Source organism: Thermobia domestica, chromosome 8, assembly GCF_964235325.1.
Source record: "Thermobia domestica chromosome 8, izTheDome1.hap1.1, whole genome shotgun sequence".
Classification (NCBI taxonomy): Eukaryota; Metazoa; Arthropoda; class Insecta; order Zygentoma; family Lepismatidae; genus Thermobia; species Thermobia domestica.
The window spans coordinates 8095970-8121103 of NC_137461.1; the positions used below are offsets into that span (position 1 = coordinate 8095970).

At 35.9% G+C, this 25134-nt stretch overlaps 1 protein-coding gene across 1 annotated transcript in view; it reads left to right on the forward strand.

Moving 5' to 3' along the window:
* Positions 1–25134, forward strand: part of LOC145692673 (uncharacterized) — a 65171-nt gene that overhangs the window by 18838 nt on the left and 21199 nt on the right. Inside the window, exons 3-5 of the mRNA XM_081768052.1 lie at positions 623–796; positions 6718–6846; positions 17872–18162. Of these exons, the coding sequence (XP_081624178.1) occupies positions 623–796; positions 6718–6846; positions 17872–18162 (594 nt within the window). The remainder of the gene's footprint in view (positions 1–622; positions 797–6717; positions 6847–17871; positions 18163–25134) is intronic.

Sequence of the window (25134 nt, forward strand, 5' to 3'; positions counted from 1 at the left end):
ACTGTTCATTGTGTAGTATTGAGTTGAGTTGATTTTAGTTTAGCGTCCCTTTCAGCAGGGAGACTATATGAGACGTGGACCTACTGATTAACGTGGAATCCGAACCACATAAGCTCCTGCCGGGAATCGAACCCGGGTCTCCCACGCCAAAGGCGCGTACGCTAACCGCTTGGCCACGAGGGAGCTCTTGAGTAGTATTGTGTAGTACATAAAATGATGTCCCTCTCCTTATAGTGTCTTCGTGCGAAGTTTCGATTTTCTCCGTCTTCTGGTTTATCCGTCATCACGGATGTTCCAGATAAGCTGTCCATTCAAATTTCAGCTGAAATTGTTTATTTGGTTTGAGAGTTGAACACTATCTAATCGAACGAAGATTGATATAACTGCCTTGTATTGATCCATTTCTACAGTCACAAACAATATTAAGTATAGGTTGTAGTTATCATTTCTTACACCTTCAACTTATACTTAATATTGTTTCTGACTGCACGTGTACCATATAAAATAATATTCAAATAAACATTTTGAAACATTGATAACTTTAATCGTTTTCAGTTTTGAGTTTTATTTTACAAAAATCTTTGTCTTACCTTATTAACATTAGTTTTACCTTTTTTAAAAGACAGTTTTCAGAATGGTAAATTATTTGAAGATTTCCTGTCAGGAAGTGGTTTCTATGCACCGAAGTCAGAAACCAGACAGAGAATAATCAAAAAGGATCTGAGCCATGATTTACTAATGTATCCAATCAAAGATGACCCACTCGAGAAGGAACAAGAACCGTCGGCTTTCAGAGGTAAGTAGTAATCCTGATTAATATTCCGGTATACAGTACGTATAACAACAAAAGTATGTTCAGCTTCTAATATTTTTAAGTTCATCTCACGGCCAAATTTTCGAGAACAAAGTGCCAATAATTTTAGAGAGAATTCGTAAATTAATGATTAGACTTCGTACTTCAAAGTTGAGAGATCCCGGAATCAAAATCGATCCTTATCATGGTAAGGCTGTTCAAAGGTTTTTCCTCAGTTGTACCAGGCAAATTATTGCTGTGAGTATAGTGTTAGCTGAGTTACTCAGGAGCATACCCAAAAATTTATGTTGGGACTTGTCTGAAGTTTGGGAGATCCACCAGTAGTTGTCACTCAGAGGCGAATCTAGAAGGTGAAAACTGGGTGGCAACCAGAATCGAGACTATAATAGGTATATTATGAAATTACTGTAAACTTCCAATAGTAATTCCTTCCAATTAAATAATAGCTTAAATTATTTTTGTCACTAAAAAGCTAGGTGTCCTAGACCCTCCCGACTCTGGGATAGATTCGCCACTGTAGTCACTATGTCTAGGTAGTATTGAAATACTATTATTCTGCACGATAATTAATAAGCGATAAACGATAAGTATTTTTAATGTACTGCCATCTATATTCTAAGCAAAAATAATCATACTAAATTGCTTTTATAACAAAAGAAAAGGTTCAGGTGTAATGTAAGATCAATTTTTTATGATACGTTAACCATTTCTCTTCTAGAGCAGCCATAATTTTCTTAAGAAAGTGTACAAATGTCTGTCTAGTTACAGAGTTACAGAGGGAATGTTCGAACCCTGTAAACCACACCCGTGGATGCACCCTTGGAGTTACTCGTTCCTTTCCTATTACCTTGCTTATTCGTTGTTGAATAATTGTTAAGGATTTCACTGTAAATTCGGCTAGAAGGATATATCTGAAAGTAAATTCTATTAAGAAACCGATACTACACTGTAAAAAATGAGATGTTGAAATAAACAAAATGACTACCACTTTAGCGTGTTACTTGTGTGTTAATTCAAGACATCGCCTTCCGAGCATATCATTAATAACTACTTACTACCTGAGAGAATTTGCATTGGTATTTATCGTTTAATATGAGCAAAGCTTTGCGAAATATCTTCGGCACTTATGCCAAGTAACGAATAATGTTCTATGTTTTCTGTAATCGGTCAGAATAATATTGTTGTAAACCTGTGATTCGTCTCACAACAGTAACATAGGCAACAGTTCTGCCATCCTCTGTTCATACGTGCTAAGACACAAGAATAACAGATAAAGAAAACGGATGGAAGCACAGCTATCTGTGTAACTATTGTCAGATGATTCACAGGTTTACAACAATATTATTATGACCGATTACAGAAAACATAGAATGTTATTAGTTCTTGCCATAAATGCGAAATATGTTTCGCAAAATTTTGCTCATACCAAACAATAAACAACAATGCAAATACTTACAGCCAGTAACGAGGTATTTCTGATACACTCTGAAGGAGATGTGGCTGGTGTTGAATTGACACATAAGTAACACTCTAAAGTGATAGTCATTTTGTGCTATTTCAACACTTCATTTTTTGCTGTGTATGCTATGAGCTAATAGAGAAGTTGTTAAAGACGCCAAAAAATGTCAAAGACAGTATTTAAATAAAAAAAAATTCTGATAAAATTTCTAAACTTTATATTTTGTAAAATAACAAACACATGATTTGAAAGATTTGAGCCACTTGCATCGTTTAAGGGAAGTTATCTCAGAATAAGTACTTACACACGGCATTTCAAAATTCCTGTTACAACGTTTGTAGTTTCTGGTCACGAAAAGAACTGCAATGTGTTTGCCACTAAAAGTCGAAATCAGTTCATTTCTGAACTAAGAACCTTGCAATATGTAGAAGAATAAACTTCAGAGCATAAAGCAAATACTATCACACCATCGGGAGTGAAGTTAAAAATGTTAGATATTTCATATTTGAAGTAACAAATGGTACCAAATTAGAAATTATTACCTGAAATATGAAATTGTTCCAAATTAGGAATTCATATTTGAAACAAGAAATTGTACGAAATTGGAAATTCAAATTTGAAGTAACAAATTAAAACAAATTAGAAATTCTTAATTTAAGTGCGACATTGTACCAAATTAGAAATTCATATTTGAAGTAACAAATTAAAGCAAATTAGAAATTATTATTTAAAATACAGCATTGTACCAAATTAGGAATTCATATTAGAAGCAAGGAATTGTACCAATTAAAAGTTCTTATTTGATCTAAAAACTGTACTAATTACAAATTCATATTTCAGATAACAAACTGCACATAATTAGAATGTTGAAGACATTGAAGAAAGTAGACAACCTAGAATTATTTCTCGAACAGGGATCTATGCAAAGAAATCTATTGTTCATTTCTCCACTCTTAATGAAATAATCTTACTTACTTTGTTCCTAATGAAGATCTACTTTCATATTGTTTTCGGTGAGCTCTGTCTCCGTTTTCTGTCTATAATTTGAAAGTTAAAGCGACAGAGCTTCACTGGTAAAGCACTCATCCTTGATGTTGGAGGACCCAGCTTCAATTTCAAACCAAATAAGTTTATGGTAGACAACATCGTAATCATGAGTTTTCTCTAGGTTCTCCCGTCTCCTTCCACATTTTGATTTCACCAATCTATTCACAATTAGGCCTAATCATTTTCATTAATGTCCGTCTCCTTTAGACTAATCATAGAGGCTAATCCTTTGAGTAAAATCATTGCAGACATTATTTTGTCCTCGAGTTAAGAAATATTCCCTGTTTCTTTCAGAAACAAATGTTTTAACTTATTACAGAATTAAATGACTTCATTGCAACGATTCTGCTCTTCCCACGCGAAAACGAACTAAGCGCCACTTTCATACTTTTAAGATAATTACGTATAAAGGTTGATGTCCAACATAAATGTAGCAGTAATCAAAAGTGAAATTATATTTCTTTTTTGGAAAGGTGTTGGTTTGCCTCTCTTTTCGATTGTGCAAACGTTCTAATGCGTATCAGGAACCAATCGTCGCATTTACGTGGATTTTCAAAGTTTGGGCGCTTAGTTCATTTTTGCATAGTTCATTGGTACATATATGCTTTCCAGTTAGCGACAGCGATAGGATATATATCATAAGCCGTATTGGGGGAAGGACGGACTTTTTTCCGTTTTTCTTTTACCTTTTATGACTTTCTTTTTCAAGAACTGTATCAGAAGCTTTCCAATATCTTATTTCTTTGCTTGGGAATAATAAGCTAAAATATCCATAGCACCTTCAGGTAGCTCTTGCAAATATGCTGATTTCGTTCAAATTGAATGGTTTAGCCAGGCAATATCCTTCATAAGAGCTTCATTTGAAACAAACAAGACATTTTTTCATTAGATCTAGGGATTCCTTTTTAGGAGTAACAGCAAGGGGATAAATTTTTTACAAAACATAGAAAAAGGTGTTTTTCATTCAGCCTTACAATATTTAGATTTGTAAAGCCTTGTTTTTCATACAGCCTTACAATATTGAGATTTGTGAAGCCTTGTTTTTCATACAGCCTTACAATATTTAGATTTGTAAAGCCTTGTTTTTCATACAGCCTTACAATATTTAGATTTATAAAGCCTTGTTTTTCATACAGCCTTACAATATTTAGATTTGTAAAGCCTTGTTTTTCATACAGCCTTACAATATTTAGATTTGTAAAGCCTTGTTTTTCATACAGTCTTACAATATTTAGATTTGTAAAGCCTTGTTTTTCATACAGCCTTACAATATTGAGATTTGTGAAGCCTTGTTTTTCATACAGCCTTACAATATTTAGATTTGTAAAGCCTTGTTTTTCATACAGCCTTACAATATTTAGATTTGTAAAGCCTTGTTTTTCATACAGCCTTACAATATTTAGATTTGTAAAGCCTTGTTTTTCATACAGCCTTACAATATTTAGATTTGTAAAGCCTTGTTTTTCATACAGCCTTACAATATTTAGATTTGTAAAGTCTTGTTTTTCATACAGCCTTACAATATTTAGATTTGTAAAGCCTTGTTTTTCATACAGCCTTACAATATTTAGATTTGTAAAGCCTTGTTTTTCATACAGCCTTACAATATTTAGATTTGTAAAGCCTTGTTTTCCATACAGCCTTACAATATTTAGATTTGTAAAGCCTTGTTTTTCATACAGCCTTACAATATTTAGATTTGTAAAGCCTTGTTTTTCATACAGCCTTACAATATTTAGATTTGTAAAGCCTTGTTTTTCATACAGCCTTACAATATTTAGATTTGTAAAGCCTTGTTTTTCATACAGCCTTACAATATTTAGATTTGTAAAGCCTTGTTTTTCATACAGCCTTACAATATTTAGATTTGTAAAGCCTTGTTTTTCATACAGCCTTACAATATTTAGATTTGTAAAGCCTTGTTTTTCATACAGCCTTACAATATTTTAATTTGTGAAGCCTTGTTTTTCATTCAGCCTTACAATATTTAGATTTGTAAAGCCTTGTTTTTCATACAGCCTTACAATATTTAGATTTGTAAAGCCTTGTTTTTCATACAGCCTTACAATATTTAAATTTGTGAAGCCTTGTATTTCATACAGCCTTACAATATTTAGATTTGTAAAGCCTTGTTTTTCATACAGCCTTACAATATTTAGATTTGTAAAGCCTTGTTTTTCATACAGCCTTACAATATTTAGATTTGTAAAGCCTTGTTTTTCATACAACCTTACAATATTTAGATTTGTAAAGCCTTGTTTTTCATACAGCCTTACAATATTTAGATTTGTAAAGCCTTGTTTTTCATACAGCCTTACAATATTTAGATTTGTAAAGCCTTGTTTTTCATACAGCCTTACAATATTTAGATTTGTAAAGCCTTGTTTTTCATACAGCCTTACAATATTTAGATTTGTAAAGCCTTGTTTTTCATACAGCCTTACAATATTTAGATTTGTAAAGCCTTGTTTTTCATACAGCCTTACAATATTTAGATTTGTAAAGCCTTGTTTTTCATACAGCCTTACAATATTTAGATTTGTAAAGCCTTGTTTTTCATACAGCCTTACAATATTTAGATTTGTAAAGCCTTGTTTTTCATACAGCCTTACAATATTTAGATTTGTAAAGCCTTGTTTTTCATACAGCCTTACAATATTTAGATTTGTAAAGCCTTGTTTTTCATACAGCCTTACAATATTTAGATTTGTAAAGCCTTGTTTTTCATACAGCCTTACAATATTTAGATTTGTAAAGCCTTGTTTTTCATACAGCCTTACAATATTTAAATTTGTAAAGCCTTGTTTTTCATACAGCCTTACAATATTTAAATTTGTAAAGCCTTGTTTTTCATTCAGCCTTACAATATTTAGATTTGTAAAGCCTTGTTTTTCATACAGCCTTACAATATTTAAATTTGTGAAGCCTTGTTTTTCATTCAGCCTTACAATATTTAGATTTGTAAAGCCTTGTTTTTCATACAGCCTTACAATATTTAGATTTGTAAAGCCTTGTTTTTCATTCAGCCTTACAATATTTAGATTTGTGAAGCCTATCTCGGATAAGCACAGCCACTACTTCGAAAACATTTGACTTTTTCATTCAATTTGCCCGTTTCAACCATTCGAATTATTTCATTGTACTTTCAGATAACTACCCGGGGGCGCAGTGGCTCAGTGGTAGAGCGTTCACCTCCGGTGCTTGGGGCCCTTGGTTCGATCCCAGCTCGCGCCGAGTGGACTTTGTGGTGGACGAACACCGTGCTCGTGGGTTTTCTGGGGGTTCTCCCACTTTCTTCATTCCTCCCACTTTCATTCATTTCTCATAATCACCGTCTCATTTAGCCTAACCGGCATAACCGTAGGACATAAAAATCAAAGATTTCATTTCATTTCAGATAACTACCAATTCGGCGATGATAACTCGATCAGTTCAACGTATTCAGATGAAGAACACCAATCGAAACGTAGCGATGATGGAACTCACAATCCAATCAAGTCTTCCTTTAATTTACTGGAAAATATAGGTACGTTATAAAGTATTATAGGTACGTTGTATCATCTTAATAACATTATCGCAATATGGAAAGATTATTCTAATGTGTTGTGTGCTTCTTGTTGTAATTTGCATACTGCAAAATGTTATATCTGAATGGAAGCAAGAATAATGTACAATGGTCAATCAGAAAATAGTGTTTTCATATTTATTTAATTTTTCAACTACGAAAAACTTCTCAACAAAACTTTTTGTCTGAAACCTACAATATATTTTCACTAGTCACCAGAAATTATAGGCAAGTGTCATTCCTTAGCAAAATTTTCTGTGATATTTTGTCGAATATTTTCTCAATATTTTACCCTTCCAGCTGGTCTAATGGCTAGCGCGCGTACCCTGGATTCCGGGTTCGATTCCCGGCGTGTGATTCTTAAAATTGGAGCGCATTACACTGTAAAAAATCGTTGTGTTATTTCAACGACATTCCTATGTGTTAACACCATTGTGTTAAAATATAACACAAACAAGTGGTTAGAACAACTCACTCTCCATTTGGAGTTGTGTGTCAAATGCCGGTAGTTGAAATGACATACAACCTGTGTGTTAAATTAACACAAGTGTAGAACCTTCGGTGTTGTTTTCTGCGTGATTGCGAAATATGTTGGGCATCTAATTATAAAGGCTTATGAATCGAAGCTACAGACAAACGCAGTAGAAAGAAATACTTAAACAAATCCAGGTATACGCAAAATTTCAAAATGCAAATCGCGGGATGTGTTTTCAACTGTTTTACATAATGTTTCTGAAGAAACCCTAACAACACAAGATGTGCTAGGCATGTGCCATTTAGGTCTTCTAAATTCATCTCCCATTTGATGCATTTCTTGCTTCTCTTTCTAAACGATTGTGTACCAGAAGCAACAAACGCATCAACTTCATTAGATGGCAACTGGCGCCGATGATTTGAAAGGGAATATGGAAGAACTAAAGCAAATAGACAGTCGTCATTTTGTTATAAAATTAGGTCTACATGGCGAGCAGATTTTATCTTATCCCAAACGGTTATCGTCGAATATATGCTGCTTAAAGGAGCACTCTGATTAGTCAAATTCAAAAGACCTCAACAATTTATCCCTCTACAAGCGACGTTTTCTTCATCGCCTCAGTGGCCAAGTCGAAAGAGAACGCGGCTAGTAACTGAAAGGTTGGTGGTTCATGCCCCCCGAAACTGGAGTAGCCTACATTTTTTTTTACTTATTTAAAGCGTTTTTCTAGACTCAGCGTAATGTAAACAAGTTAAGCATATAAGCGATTTAACTATTTTGGGAGAGTAATTTTGTGGTTCATTAACGCTTATGGCACAGCTCAATACCGGTAGTGTGTTAAAGACGTAAAACACAGCCTGTGTTAAACGCCAAAACCGCAGGGTATGTGTTGAACTAACACCGCATAGTGGTAGTCACGCTGGAACCACTGCCCTGTGTTAAAATTGAGTTAAATTAACACAACTTTTTTTTTTTTTTTTTTTTTTTTTTACTGTGTACGACTATTCGGATTCTACGTTAAATTGTGGCCTTGCTTCTGAAAATGAACTTTTTTAGAAGTTCAATCAGCGAAAATTCTCAACATTCTGTTTAGAAAGTTACTAATTTAACTTAAGCAATTCCTCAGTCGCAAAATATGTTATTACTAAGAAGTCCAGTTCCGTAGAAAAATAGTTCTAAATGCGAATTTAGACAACAGAGTAAATTGTTCATATATATAAAGAGTGAACCTGAAAGATGTGCAAAACTCCGGGAGGTGATTCGTGACATCAAAAGAAGACCAAAAAAAGTCCCCTTGTATGTTGATGAATTCCAAGTCGTATACGAGTTACAGGGGTGCCAACTTGGAATCGAAACTCAAAACCGAACAATTGGAACGGAGCAGAAAGATGTTCACATTCGTACAAAAAGTCCTCTTGCATGTTGTCTAACATCTTTCTATTCCGTTCCTATTGTCAAGTTTTGAGTTTCAATTCCAAGTTGGCACCCCTGTCACTCTACACAACGGAAAATTCGACAACATCAGGGAACACTTTGTCTTGTTTTGATGTCACGAAACAAATTCTGGAGTTTGTTCACATCTTTTAGGTTCACCCTGTATATATCTACAGGGTGGCCCATTTTAATCTTTCCACGGAAAAATCTGGGAAACGGTTCAACATAAATGAACTGAACAAAACTTCAAATAGGAAATATCATGGGGCAAATCGAATGGTGATGTCGCAGTGCCCCCTAGGGCCGCTCTTCAAGGGGGCCGGGGCCAAACTTTAAAATTTTAAATTGAAACATGGGGAGAGTGACACCTAGTTCGATAGATCTTTATAAACTATAAAGCGATGTGCCAAAAGATTTTTCATATAGGTCACCCTATTCAAAATGGCCGCCAAGATATTGTCGCATGAGAACCAGAAGAAAGTAACTCCAAAAATGCGGTTTTCGTTTTCTTCCATAATTTTCAAAGCCCCACTTAATGTAAATGTAACGTAACACCATCTGTTCTCCTTGTCAATCATCTGTTGTAATGTAGCTCAATTACTATCTCATTAAAAACACATACTTCTAAGATAATCATATTTTTGTCCTCACGCCTGTAAACCTAGAAAATGGAGTTATGTTCCTCTGGTTCTCATGCGACGATATGTTACCTGTATCAGATAAACGTCCAGTATTTTCTACCACTAATATGAAAACGGTTGAACAGAAATGAACCAAAAAACACTCAAATAGGAAAGCCATGGGGCAAATCGAATGATGTTGTCACGACGTCCCCCAGGGCCGCCTTTCAGGGGGGCCCAGGCCAAACTTAGAAATTTTAAACGAAAATATGGGCCAAGTGATGCCTCGTTTGATAGATCTTCATACACTAAACAGTGTTGTGGCAAAAGATTGTTCATATGGATTTCCGTTTTCAAAATGGCCGCCGAGACATGGTGTCTGTATCAGATAAAACATCCAGTACCAATAATATGAAAACGGTACAATGATGAACAGAATTAAACTCCAATAGGAAATTACAGAGGGTATTTATCGTTCCACGGCTCGAAAACGTTGCAAAGAGGAGAAGATGATTAAAGTAAAAGTGATATAATGTAAAGCAGGAAGTCTAATTCCTAGAAAATCATCGATCCAACTTCCTCCGTAAGTGGGTGAAACGGAACGGGAAGAAACGGCGAAATTGAAAAGAGAACCTTAGTTTTTGCAAATTGTATCTACACAGCAATATTATCTGAAATATGTTTTTATAAGAGATAGATGTTTGTAATGGAAAAAAGTAGGTGCATTTCTTGTTAAATGGTACCTTCCACTTTGATTGCAGGCAACGATTTGTGCAAAAATGAATCAACTGAAATGCGAAACCAATTCGTTGAACAATGCAATTTTAGAACAATGTGTACAAACGTTGGTTTTGCTCAAACGTCGTCTGCACAATATTGGCTCATTACAGTACAGTCAATTGTACACCCAAGCAGAGATGCAAGGGCTCGAAAAAAAACGGCTTTTTGGGGGAAAAAAACTCGGTTTTTTCTGCTTCCCTTTTTTGCTTGGGAAATTTTGGACCTTTTTGAAAATTTTGCTTTAAGCTGATAAAGCAGACTTTGTTTCGCTTCTCTACAATAATAAAAAAAAAAACTCCTTAATTAGTGTTTGATGCAGATAATAATATGAAACCTCGAAAATAAGCTCTTCGGGCTCCAAAATAAACCACGAATTTCAGAAAGATTTTTTAAAATTCTTAACATATTTTCATTATGAATTCCAAAGGATTAACCAATATATGTAATAATATTTTAACCTCTTATATACAATAAGTACTTTTAAAAAATGATACACAAATAACTAGTGAAATTGTATGTAGTATTTTTACTTAAAAATATCACACACCCTCTATTTGAAGCAAACTAAAGAAAAACATGAGAGAAATCTGCACATCAAGAGCTTCGTTTCGGGTGGTTCTGTACATTCTTGAAATTTTTCAGTTAAGTTTTAACTTTCATATACATTGTATGAACATTTCGAACAAATTTTTCACTGATTGATCACATACGTAATAATCTGTTACCTGCACTGACGGTTCCTTAATAATGCACTGACGGTTCCTTAAGCTTGTTCAGAATAGGGAAAGTATCGAATTTTCTGTTCATGGATCATATACGTAATAGACGGTTCATCTGAGTGTATGGTTTCCTAGGCTGTACAATATATAACCCATCACGGTTTACCCAGTCCTGAAGGTTTTTGAATTTTTAACAAGAAAATTCAACATATCGTTACGAAACTTTTCTTTTTTAAAATACAGAAAAGAAAAATTATGGAACACATTTAAAAAGAGTGGAAGAATCCATCATTGTTCCAATTCACAAGAAAGACGACAAAACTTATTGTAATAATTATCGAGGCATTTCTCTTAACATCCTATTAATAAGATTGACCCCATCAGGCGAAATTATTGGAGATTATCAGTGTGGGTTTAGTCGAAATCGACCAGATATTAACCATTCGACAAATACTCGAAAAGAAATGGGAATATATTACCCAGTACATCAACTGTTTATTGATTTAAGAAAGGCTTACAACTCAGTTAGGAGGGAAATATTGTAGAACATTCTTACAGAATTTGGAATACCGAAAAAGCTAGATTTATTAAGTGTTTAAATGAATCCCAGAGTAAAGTCCGAGTAGAAAAATGTGATCTTCCACGTCGAGATTGGCCTGAAACAAGGATATGCGTTATCGCCGTTATTATTCAGCTTTGTTCTGGAGTACGCTAGAGTTGAATGGTATTCACCAGGTTATGGTGTACACTGATGATGTAAATCTGATAGGAGAACAATCGAAAGAAATGCAGAGGCCTTATTAAACGCTTGCAGGGACATGAGTAAATACAGAGAAATCTAAATACAAGGAAGTTCACAAGAATCGTAATACGGTAAATTATGAATTCGTTAAAATATCAATTAATACTTTCGACACAGTGGATACTTTCAAATATCTTGGATCAGTATTACCAGACCAAAATCATACCTACAAAGAAATTAAACGTCGACTGAAATCAGGAAATTATTGCTATTATTCAGTTCAAAATATTTTGTCGTCGGGAATTCTGTCAAGGAATTTAAAGCTTAAAATATATAAAATGATAATCATGCCTGTTATGCCTTATGGCTGTGAAACATGGTCGCTTACGCCGAGGAAAGAACGCAGACTGAAATTATTTGAGAATAAAATTCTGAAACGAATATTTGGACTTAAGAGGAACGGGAATGGGGAATGGCGGAAACTTCATAAGGAGGAACTACATCATTTATACGGTTTACCAAACATTCTTAGAGTCATCAAGTCTAGGAGGCTCAGGTGGGCAGGTCATGTAGCCAAAATGGAAGAAAGTAGAAACGCTTTCAAAGTTTAAATTGGAAATCCAATCGGAAAACGTCCATTAGGAAGACCTAGGCCCAGATGGGAGGACAATATTAAGATGGATATAGCAGAAATAGGAATGCAGAGTAGAAAGTGGATTGAATTTGATAAGGACAGAAGTCAATGGAGAGCTTTTGTGGCCATAGAGAAAGAGAGAGAGAGCGTATAGGTATACATTTAAGTTAAGCACAATTGCACAACAAACATGAGTGAATGGTTAGCTTTTCCGCTTCTATCGTGAAGTCCGGGATTCAACCCCACATTCGACCATTTTGACAAAAGTTTTTCTTAATTCCATCTGTGAATGTAGAAATAGTGCGTGTACTGTACTTGCCGACTTCCTTTCTACTCGTTTTTAAATCTTTGTTATTACTAATTACCAGCAGTGATGGATTTGCGAATAGGGTTAGCGTGGGGATTTCTTTCGGATTGAAGCCTCTACCCCGAAATTACCGAATTTCTAAAGCAAACTAAATATTAGTTTTGCCTTTACTCATAAAATTCAAGCGTGTCCTCAAATAAAAAAAAAATAGGAATTTTTAGAAAAACTAAGCATTAATAAGAAAAACCCTTCCCAAAATACTTTTCTGAATCCGCCACTGATTATCAGTATAAAATGGTCTTCAAGGTTGTATCTGGAAGATTATAGCTAAATATACAAATGAAACGAAATATTTGTTATGCCTGTACTCATAAACTTAAGCTCCTCTTAAATAAAAGTTAGGAATTTTTAGAAAAAAACAAAAAATATTCCGAAAAAACCCTCCCAAATACAAAATCCGATACTGGTTATTTCTATCAAATGGTATTCAAGGTTGTGTCCGAAAGATTATTGTTAAATCATTGCACAGCTACAGTATAACGGAAATGTGGAAGTACGCTCTGACAGATATATTGAAAAACGTACGCTCTGATGGATATATTGAAAAACATAAGTTTATTTGCTAGAAGCTAGAGTACTAAGCTGTAAGAAGTGAAACACGGATGACTAAAAAGAAATGATCTAGAGAAGAAAAAAATGTCGATAATTCAGAAGTTAAAATAAAGTTAAATAGCTTCTACAATTGTTCTCAAATACTACGTACTTTATGTTACTTTAATTCATAAACCATGCTCCAGCAATCATGATGGTGAATTCCAGGGCGAAATATGGCATTCAGATCATGGAATCTTATTTAACTTTAGAGTATACTATAAGAAAGCTATTTAAACAGAAAAATCATGAAAATGAAAAAAGCCAAAATTTCCAAAATTCTCGTTTTTTTTTTTCCAAAAAAGCCGGCTTTTTATGTGCAAAAACCATCGATTCAAAAAAAAAGCCGGCTCTACACCCAAGTGTTTCAGACAAGCCATACCTCTTGCAAGTAAAAGTGGGGTTTTCATTTGAGATTTTACGATTCATACCCGCTTCACACATTTACGGAGTTAGGTCGGAAAGATAATTTTCTAAGAATTAGATTTCCTCTTTAGCATTATGTCATTTATACTTTAATAATCTTTTTCTCCCTTTGGAATATTCTCTTATCGTGGAATGATAAATACCCTCGGTGATTTCTTGTACAAGTTTTATCCTGTTCATTTATCTCCAACCGTTTTCGTATTAGTGGTACTGGACGTATCATCTGATGCAGGCATCATGTCTTGGCGGCCATTTTGAAAACTGTAACCCATATGAACAATCCTTTACCAGAACGTTGTTAAGTGTATGAAGATCTATCGGACGAGATATTACTTGACCCATATTTTCATTTAAAATTTGTAAGTTGGGCCTGGGCCCCCATGAAAGGCGGCCCTGGGGGCACCGCGACACCAACATCATTCGATTTGCCCCATGGCTATCCTATTTAAGTTTTGGTTTGGTTCATTAATGTTCAACTGTTTCCATATTAGTGGTACTAAACGTTTGTCTGATACAGGTAACATATCTTTTCGGCCATTTTGAATACGGTGACCGATATGGAAAATCTTTTGCCACATCGCTTTTTAGTTTTTTTTAAAAAATCTATTGAACAAGGTGTAATCGCCCCATGTTTTCATTTGAAATTTTAAAGCTGGGCCCCGGGCTCCCTTGAAGAGCGGCCCTGGGGGCACCGCGGCATCACCATTCTATTTCCTCCATGGTATTTCCTATTTGAGTTTTTGTTTAGTTCAAGTATGTTCAACCGTTTTCGAGATATTTCCGTGGAAAGATTAAAATGGGCCACCCTGCATATGTGCGGATATTTTATTTCCGTGACGACATAAAGCATTATTGATATTCCATCAAATTTACTTTAGTGACTTTTGGTGTGGAGCGTTGAGACGACCAGAAGCAAATTTAGTCCAATTCCCAAAGTTTTGAAAAAGAAGCAGACAGTTTGTACGTAATACTTAAGCACATGAAAAAAAAAAAACAACAGTTTTCTTTTTTTAATTATTGTGTTCTATACTCTCAATAGCAAATTATCAATATTTTTTAATTTAAAATTACGACTTTCAACTTAATTCGCCTGCTTCGGATTTTGTCTCTTGTTTCCGAAGTCCATTAAAGTGTAGTGGGTTAGTGTAATCAAGAAGGAATACAAGGTGTGTTCAAAAAGTATGGAACCTTATTGTAGGGAAATGAAATGGTTGGCAACGAGAAACACAAGTTTTTAACGCCAAGTATGTGATGTTTGAAAGAAGAACTATGTTAGCATGTTGTTTATGGATAACTAAGAATGTAATGGCTAATAAGTTAAGGTGTTAGGATCTGAGTAATTTATGATAAGATGACGGAATAAGTGATCCTCAATTTAAGAGGGTGTTTAGTGCTTGCAGAAGTGTTATTGGTAATAATAAACGTGTGATATGATCAAAGATTGAAGTTAAGCCTAACCACCAGCACTATAGTTGAACTTTCATCTTTATCACTTATTTCTTCCGTGGAAACCAGTGAAGCGAGGGAAACTTCCTTCAGTGTAGGTGTAGAGAGGACACTGATGCATAGTCGTGATTGTTTTTCCTGCCCGCAGAATGCTTGTTTCTGGCAGTCGGCCAACGAGTGAAGACGTGTAGTGAGCGGTCGTTGGATTTTGTGTCCGTAGTTCGTTTTGACTCCTTTTATTAAAATAATGTAATGACTAATTTAATGCGGTTATCTTTCTCTTTGTCTTCCTCTCCCTCTTTATCCCAGGTAGTCACAATAACCCGTTCATAACACGCTCAGCCTAGCGTCTACCGGGGGGCGATTGGAGCAATCGCCCCCCCGCCACCAGAAGAGGAAACTTTCTTATTTTATATATATATATATATATATATATATATAGATAGATAGATAGATAGATAGATAGATAGATAGATAGATAGATAGATAGATAGATAGATAGATAGATAGATAGATAGATATAGATATAGATATATAACCCATCCCAGAGTTTGGAGCTCTTAAAAGTAGCAGTATTACAACCCACCGCCCCCCCCCAGAAGTCAATCCTGGATCCGCCCCTGACCGCAGCCGGGTCAGACCACGGGAAACGACAGATTTTTAGACATGAGCGCCGTAAGCTAATGTAAGCAATTATATAACATAAAAGAAAATCAACTACATATTTAAATTTTAATTAAAACTAAACAAGGAAACTACACATGCAAACACAAATATTACATATGTGAAACTATAACTTTTGAAATTTAAGTGCATGCACTACTCAGCGCATATTATATGAGTTTGAAACCGTACTTATGTATTGAAGGTGGCTGCATTTACAATTACTACGTAGTATTTGTTATAGTTATCAGTAGTTCACTCACGGGGGCCGTAATTATCCTCGGTGATATGATCAAAGATAGAGGTGCGGTTCACAGGTTTACTCCTTTTGGTGAGGGTCCCACAGGAGGCTAAGTCTTCTTACTTTTCTCAAGCCAAATCCTGATATATTATTCACTTGGAGGATTACCTGTCAGTACAATATTGTGCACAGGGCCGTGCCGTGGGGGGAAGACGAGCGGGGCGACGGTCCCGGGCGCCGAAGTAAGGGGGGCGAAAAAATTCGGAAGAGAAAAGGAAAAGATAGGAAAAATTGCTTGGAATATATGTATGGGGGCGCCGTCGTATACTCTCGCCCCGGGCGCTGATTTTCCAAGGCACAGTCCTGATTGTGCACAAACTTAAACAATTACTTCATTGCAACGTTCTGCCTACGAATCATCATAGTAGGGAGTACACTTTAGTACGAGCATACATTTAACCACCCATTTTAACATAGCACACCCAAGCTAAACTTCTGGGTAGCGAACAGCACGGACGCGAGGATCCGGCAGACTACAATTGAAACGCGCGAATGAGTTCGTTTGTCCAACCAGATTCCACATACAACAAGGCATGGGTGGAGGGAAAATTTCCCGAAGAATCCAAATCCAGGGGCAGTCACACAGAATGCAGACACTGCGTGGGCAGCCTCCCTATTTTTTAACCATATAAGGTCTTAAAACAAGGGCCAAGCACACAAACACATAAGCAAGCATACCAAACTTGTGAGAGAACAGTTCCCAGAACTTCCTTCCATATACGAGGGTTGTTCAATTAAGTTCGAAAGTTGACACTGTCTTTCCCATTTTGATTAAAAGCAATAAATGAGCCGCAAAAAACCGTGATAATTTCAGTTTTTTTGTCAAATGACAGAAAAACTTGAGAAGCGATATTGCATCAAATTTTGCCAAACGTTTGGAGATCCTAAGGGGAAAGCATTCAATCGGATCGGTACATTTAATTTTGAACGAGAATTTGGGCATGAGGAGAGCAGGCCCGCAACCAGAGGGGATGCTAGGGGGCCTGGCCTCCCTAAACTCTTCGTGGCCCCTCCATACCTCAACACAAAAATCACAATTTAGATATGTGTAAGTGAATTTATAATGACTTAGCCCCCCTAACATATCCATGCCCCCCACCAAACCTCTGTGACTGTTACGGGCCTGGAGGAGAGTATCTGTGAAATTTGATTCAGGCTTTCATCACCAAACACAACATTCCTGTGTGTCACCTGGCTCCCTACTCACCCAAGATAGTTCTATGTGACTTTTGGTTATTTGCCAAGCTGAATATGCCACTAAACGGGACCCGATTTCAGTGAAGATAACATATCATGCGGAATGCGATGACACGATTGCTCACCATTCCAAAAATTGCGTTCCAGAAGTGTGTCCAACAAGCAAGGGCCCCGATTTCTCTCTAAATTTGGTGGGGGGGCTATTTAGATGCAGAAGGTGTATATGAAGATTTTAAGACAAATTGCACTCACATTATGTCAAATATTGTATATTCATAAATACAATAGGGGCCCACATGAGCTTTGGGGGGCCGGACCCCCTCGCCCCCCAAGGATCGGCGCCCTTAACAATAGCAAGAGTGCTTGGAGAAGTCTATGCATTAACAAAGACACCACTTTGAAGGGGATTAGTGTTTCGGATTTCCAAATCAGTAAATGTATTTTTGCCAACCAAAGGAAGGTTCGATAGTTTTAGAACACACCTAGTGTACATTTTAAATGTTGTACCGTAAGATTACACACATATTTTTAACCATATGTTTGTCATTCTAATGATAATATTAATTAAACTATGTTTATTTTCTTATGAAGACTCTTGGAATGAAGTTGACCATGATTTATTGGATGAACTTGAAGATGACACTAATCAGACTGTAAAGACCCGCGTAAAACGTTCAATAATGGTAGCCAACGAATCAACTCCAGCCAACAAGAGCCAGCCCAGCCAAATCACCACAGAAGTGGGTTCTGGAGTTGTGAAGGAGATTCGAAGTCGACCAATGAGAAGGAACAATGCAAAGCAGGCAATCAGTCGCTGGAAAGAGGAAGAAAGGCCAAGTATTATACAAAAGATTAACGTTGATGACGGATATCAGTCGTATGGTAAGCTTGGAAAGTAGCAGCAGAAAGACACGTAGAGATAGGTTAGATATACACTGGTGGAAGCAAGTGAGGTTAAATTTACATTGAAGTTGCACCATTCGAGCGTGACGTAATGTCGCGTGGTATTAGTCCACTTTGCACACGCAACTTTATTGATAAAAAGAAGTGATTTACTTACGCAACGTAACGCAACTTTGTGAGTAAGCGTCAGCGAACGAAGGGCTCGTTTTGATCCATTTTTATCACAATGATAATATCACGTGACATTACATCACGCTCGGTTGATGCAACTTCAATGTAAATCAAACCTAACCCGGTATAAACATAATTAATAAGAACCCGTGTACATCTTCAATTCAAACGAAATTTGCACCGCAAAATGTGTCTGTGCAGAGAACACGTTGATCTTATAAGGTCCTCCTAGAACACCCTTCACACCAGAAAGCAAATTAATCATGGTACTATAAAGGAGCGATTCTTAAATATTTTTCAAGTTTGAATCAATTTTATATATATCCAGTAAATTCTATGGACTATCCTATTTTTGTTCCCCTCAAAAGCAAATTAATAATTTTCTTTTATAAATTTAACCATATACTAATAAACTTATACAGGGTGTTTCAAAACAACACCCACAACGTTTGGAAGCTGATTCCTGAAATTAAGGTAAGACAAAAAGTATAGACCAACCTGGATGCACAAATACTTCCTTTCGTAGTTACAGATTTTCTAAAACGTGAAAAAATGAACTTTAAAAGTCCATAGCTTCAAAACTATGGGACCTACCGCTTTCGGGTCAAAATCTCGCACAGAAACTAGTGTGTGCGCTATCCAAAAATACATGTTTCAGAATCCTAAGGTACTCATGCAACAATTTTTATAGATGGAATTTGGCTAAGGGCATATAATTTGAAGTACTCACCAACTCCCCATTTAAAAATTGTTGCGGAAGTAAAACAGGATTCAGAAACTTGGATATTTGGATGGGGCACATACTAGTTCTCAAGTGAAGTCTTGACTCGACTACGGTAGGTATCATAGTTTTGGAGCTATGGACCTCTAAAATGAGTCTACATTTTTTGTCTTATATTGGTGCCAGGAATCACCTCCCAAACGTTATCGGTGTTATTTTGAAACACCCTGTATTTTTATTTTTTATATAATTAAAGGCATTAACTAAAACATTTTATAATAAAACTTCTGTATAAGCTTTAGAATTAATATAATTTTTATTTTATTAAAATGTACAATACAGTATTTGTGTAATCTATAGCTGTGACGTTCTCAAATTGGACTAAGATGATAACAAAGCAGGTCTCGATAGCCACTGACGGTCCACGAACCACAGTTTTAGAAACAGTACTCTCGAAGAAATGCTTCTAATGGTTTGAACGTTGTCGGGGAACACAACGAAAGGAGTTGTTTCTGGATTTCAGTCTGTGTCTGTAGAATACCAAGACGACCCCAGTGAAAGTTTATTGTGCAGTCAATCTATTTCTATCTTGACCAAATTAAACTGGTCGGCAAAATGAAACTTTTTTTTCGCTCCTACAAACGAAAATAGGTGATTCCTATAGGTTTCGAGCTCCTGATTTCGAATCCGTAACCCGTTTTTCTCCAGGACGTACCAGTTTTCAGGGAGGAGGGGGTGTTTCAATATCTGCCCAAAGATGTTATTCTCCACCTATAATAATTTGCACGTTATAATTTAAATATCAATATAAATTATGCAGATAAAATTGCATAAAAAGTTGAAGTTTAACACGTGTCACTTGGTTTTCCTACTCCTCTTGTAATTACTACAGGGTGTCTAGGGTGTCACATTCCAACAGAAGTCTGTCAACATATTCACACTCCATTTACCACTGTAGCGCCTCTCCATGGTAGCTATTTGCTGGTAAAACCTTTCCCCGAGTTCGTTAGAGACCTCCCCCAAGCTAGCCACGTTCATCACCCCTGGGACCAGTTGCTTCCTTGGCGGACATTTTGTGATGGTATACTGATGTTTGGCTTGACTATCCCAATGACACAAGAAGCAGCAGTGCTTTGTGTAACCTCCTTGTAAACCGGTGAGGATGGCAATAACCTTAATGTCAGCGCATGCAGACCACTGGAGCTGTTCGTACTTTATTTTCTGCAATAGATTTCGCATCTCGTATGTTTCTTTCATATATACAGCATGAGCAATAGGGATGGCAGGCTTTTCATTGGCATTGTGTAGTAACACTGCCGTGAGACTTATCCTAGAGGAATCTACGAATAGCCTCCAATCTTCAGTGTTGTAGTTCAACTTCAATTGTCCCATAAACGATGGAATGTCACTGCAATACACCAAATCACCATCCTTTGTAAAATTAGGAACTAGGCTCACCTCTCTTTTCCTATACATCGTAATATTCACATCTTGGTTTAGTAGATTCCATTGTTGAAGTCGTGATGCAAGCAACAGGGCCATAGACTTGTGATGGTTTGAGTCTCTGATCAGATTATTCAGCTCTTCCTGACTTATCACATGTGGTTCATTAGTATCAGGCACTGGAGCATAATTGGGATCTGACTGTGTACTCGAAGATTGTGCAACATCCTCAAAAGCAGCTGGTTCTTCATCGGATGAAACACTACAGGGTGTATGAGTCTGGTGCTACGGGCACAGGCAGACAAACATCATGTTTCATAGGTCTCCTCTCGGAATCCAAGTTAGGATACTGTATTTTATGCTTCATGTTTTTTGAGAAACCTTTTATATTAGTCAGGCAGAAGTAACAGTTTGAAACTGATCACGGGGCTCGCGCCAAATCATATGTACGGCGAATGGCATCGATTTATGTGTACCTTTCAACCATCCTGTGAGAGTACGCGCACACTAGTTACAACTTTGTTTCGGAGCCCAAACGCGATCCTGGCCGCCGATTTTACACCCGAAGTACAGGTGGTAGGCTGTCTTCAGGAACGGTGACAATGCCCTACTTTGTCCCTTGAAAATCATTTCCCCGCATATGTAGCAGGATGAATCTGTCGAATTGTTGCATTTTCTCGGCATGCTCGTTTAACACAAACGTCAATATTTCCCGCAGAAATATTTTTCACGTACGGTATACACAGACACAGTGTAACACCACCTTCTAACATGAAGATCAACTCGAAACTGAAATATTTGTTTCACGCGACAACGTGGTGTATGTCTTGGTGCCTTTTTTTCAATAATCTGTCTGTCGTCTAGACAAAAGGGAGCCGACGAATGATCGCAAGTTGAATACGAAACCTTTCTCCGTCAATAACGCCTAGGTTTTAGTGTATGTAGTGTCGAACGACAATAAATCTTTGCAACCCAAGGGGAGGGGGTACGTTTCCGGGGAGTCCTGAGCTAGATAGAAGAATGTTCCTTGGATATAACCTAGTAACAGTTCTTGGATTAAGATAAAAATTCAGAATTATGCACTTCAAACACGGAGAACACTTATTAATTACGAGAAATACGAATTTTCTGTCAATTATGGAAACAGAACCCCGCCAAAAAAAAAAAAAAAAAAAAAAAAACTTAAGTGCTGGAACTTTCTCGATGAGATATTCGTAATCAGCGTCTCGAAATCTATCCGGTACACCCTTTCACCCTCGTGTTGGGATTTTCATGCCGACCAGTGTAATGGGTTCTGAGATTAGTTAGTTAGATTCGTATTTAGCGTCCCGTTCAGTTGCGAGACTATATGAGACCTATACCTAAAGCTTAACATCGAATCCGAATTACATAAGATTCCGACGGGAATCAAACCCGAATCTCTCCACGCCAAATGCGCATAAGGTATACACATAGCCACTAGGGAACTCTAGGTCTCTTGGAGGCCGGCTGCAACGCAAAAGAATGATTCGGGCCGTCTTGAGTAACAGAAAGAATAAAATCAAACTATTATGATACTGTCAGAATCACTTAAACGTTTAAATTATTGTAGTCAGGTCTAAATTCCCGTTTCCTCTCTCACGATTATTCCTGATATCTGTTCATCGTCTAGAAGTCTTTAAGAACGACTGCAGCTGCGAGGAGAATGGATTATGATAGTGATCAACCATCATTCCGGTATAGGTTACAATCAGTTATACATCCCGAAGTGCGTCGTACATTCATGAAACAGTTAATATCGTTCTCCAAATTTAACTGGACATTTTGCGGAAATAAATCTTTCAGCGGGATAATGCGTATCCTCATATTACTGACGCAACCTAGCATGCTCTATTTGATATATGCCTTTTACTCTAACTCAAACTCCAGCAGCGCAACGATAGAGACTATTACCAGTTACGCTAAGATCTAAAGTGAGTGTGAAATACCTTATTTGAGACAGACATTCGGGATCTAAAAGTCATGCGGGAATCAGTGCCATTTAGACTCATCTTTTTCTTGTGTACCATATTTAGGTCAAACTTGTAAATTTCTATTGGATATTCGTAAATGCGTTTCCACAAGTGTATATATACAGTGGCGGATCCAGGATATGATCAAGGGAGGGGCTAAACCATAGTTTGCAGCTTTATCCAGTGTAAAGCAGGAATGAAGCCCATTTTATGCAGTGTGTACCTGAGCGTCAAGGGGGGGGGTGATATAGCCCCTATAGCTCCCTTAAATCCGCCTCTGTATAGATATATATATATATATATATATATATATATATATATATATATATATATATATATATATATAATTATAAAAAATGCTGTTCCCTAGCCTAAGTTCTTCCCTCCTCATCTAAAAACACAATTTCAAGTAGATTAACTTTATCAGTGATTGAATTTCAGTCATGGTGATGATAGTAATAGATTCTTCATTTATGCAATCAGTCAAATTAGATTTACACCCTTAGCTGTGCCTTCAAATTTGAATGAAAGTTGGAGATATTTCGAAGAACTAAAATGAATAATGATATTTTCTTTCTGATTTTCATTGCAAATAACATATATAAGAAAATTTCATTTTCACTTTCATAATACTGTACTATTGGAAGAACTTTTTGTTAATTTTTTAAAAAAATTTCCTTGGTCACTTCTTTTCCTCATGTTATGGATTTTTCGATCAAAAGATTCAATATATTTCATTCAAAAAGTTTCTTATAGGCCTTATATCTGGAGAACTACATATAGTGTAACCAAACCCAAACTATCACTTAACTCAGTATGATGTGCCTTTTCCACAGAAAATACGCAAACTCGATTTAGGGGCTGATCAAAAATTTTATGGCACCTGATTCAAAAACTAATTATTGAGCAATATCGCAATCTTTTGGTGCATTTTTTTATTATTCCTAAAATTCTTGTTTGTCTTTATTTGTTTTCCCTCTGCTCTCCTGCATTCCTTCCGATCTACTTATCCAGTTAGTTATTCTGCGTTATATATCATTCTGCGTTAAATATCATTTACTTAAAGCTTATTATCTTGATCACGTGACCATCTAACCCTACATTTCAGTATGGTGTCCACCAGAACAATTCTTACTTTTTCCCTTCCTTTCTTTTCCTTCTTCCCATTCCTTTCTGACAAAGTACTTTAGCGAAAGCACTCGAACTGCACTTGATTAGTGTTATGAATAATATTACTGTTTCTTAGTAAATAATCAATTTTGTCTTCCCGCTCCAAGATATCACTAATAATAGATGAAAATTATTATTATTATTAAATATTCTGCCTTTTGGGAGGTCCTGGGACTAATGATTTTTATTATTATTATTATTATTAATAATAATATTAATAATAATAATAATAATAATAATAATAATAATAATAATAATAATAATAATAATAATAATAATAATAATAATAATAATAATATTTAATTTTGAACCTGCAAATGTTTTTTCCAAGTTTCTCGATTTTTAGCTTCCTCTTTTAACTCCCAATATTTTCTTCTATTTTTCAAATCATTGGTTACTTGTGTTCTTCTTTCTATTCCTCGCTTTCCTTCCACCTTTTCTTCTATGGCGGTATGAAGAAGACAATTTCTTCGTAAGATGTGTCCAATGCAATTGGCCTTTTTACGAACTCTTTCTGTCCATTTTATTTTGTCCATCTTCCTCCAACGCCATATTTCGAAGCTCTCTAAATATTTCTTCTCTAACTTCCATAATGTCCAAGTCTGTGAATCATAAAGTCCAATACTCCATATATAGCACGTGACCAATTTCTTCCGTAGTCCAATGTTATAGCTGCTAGTTAAGAGTTATTTTTCCTTGTTGAATGCTTCCTTGGCTATGACAATTCTCGACCTGATCTCTTTGGTGCAGTACATGTCTTTCGTCAAAATACTTCCTAGATATTTGAAACGATCGACCTCTTCAAGTACTCTTTTGTTCCACTCTGACCCGTAAGGGCGCATTTCCACAGGATATTCTCATGACTTTTGATATTTCGATGTTCCGATGTTTTCGATATTTCGTCAATCATCTCCTGTAGTTCTTCTTCGGTTCTATTTATAACAACCGTATGAACTACATACCTGATCATGTTAAGGATCTGCTCTCCAATCTTGAAATCTCACATTCCCATTAATTCTTCCTTCATAAAACGTTCACTGTAAATGTTGAATAATTGGAGCGACATACTGCATCCAGATGGGAATAAACTATGTAATTTACTTTCAAATTATGTAATTCATGTATTTACTTAAAAAGCAAATAATCTATAACTATATAAAGAATCTGAATAAATATTTTATTAAATTTCTACTTACACTATAACTTGAGATAGTGTTAAAGGAAATATGAAAGTAATTGCAGCGAAACATTAAAATATCGTATTTATTCACGTTATTTGCTCCACCTTGTATTTTGCGCACTCTACTAACATTTAAGGAATTTTTTTAACTTTAATTTTGCTAAGTGTATTTTAAGTCTTATTTTAAAAATTATTTCCATCTCAGCTACTGTCTTGTAGTCGTTTCGCCAAGCCCTATTCTCATATTCCATGCTCTTGCCCATTTACCAGTAACT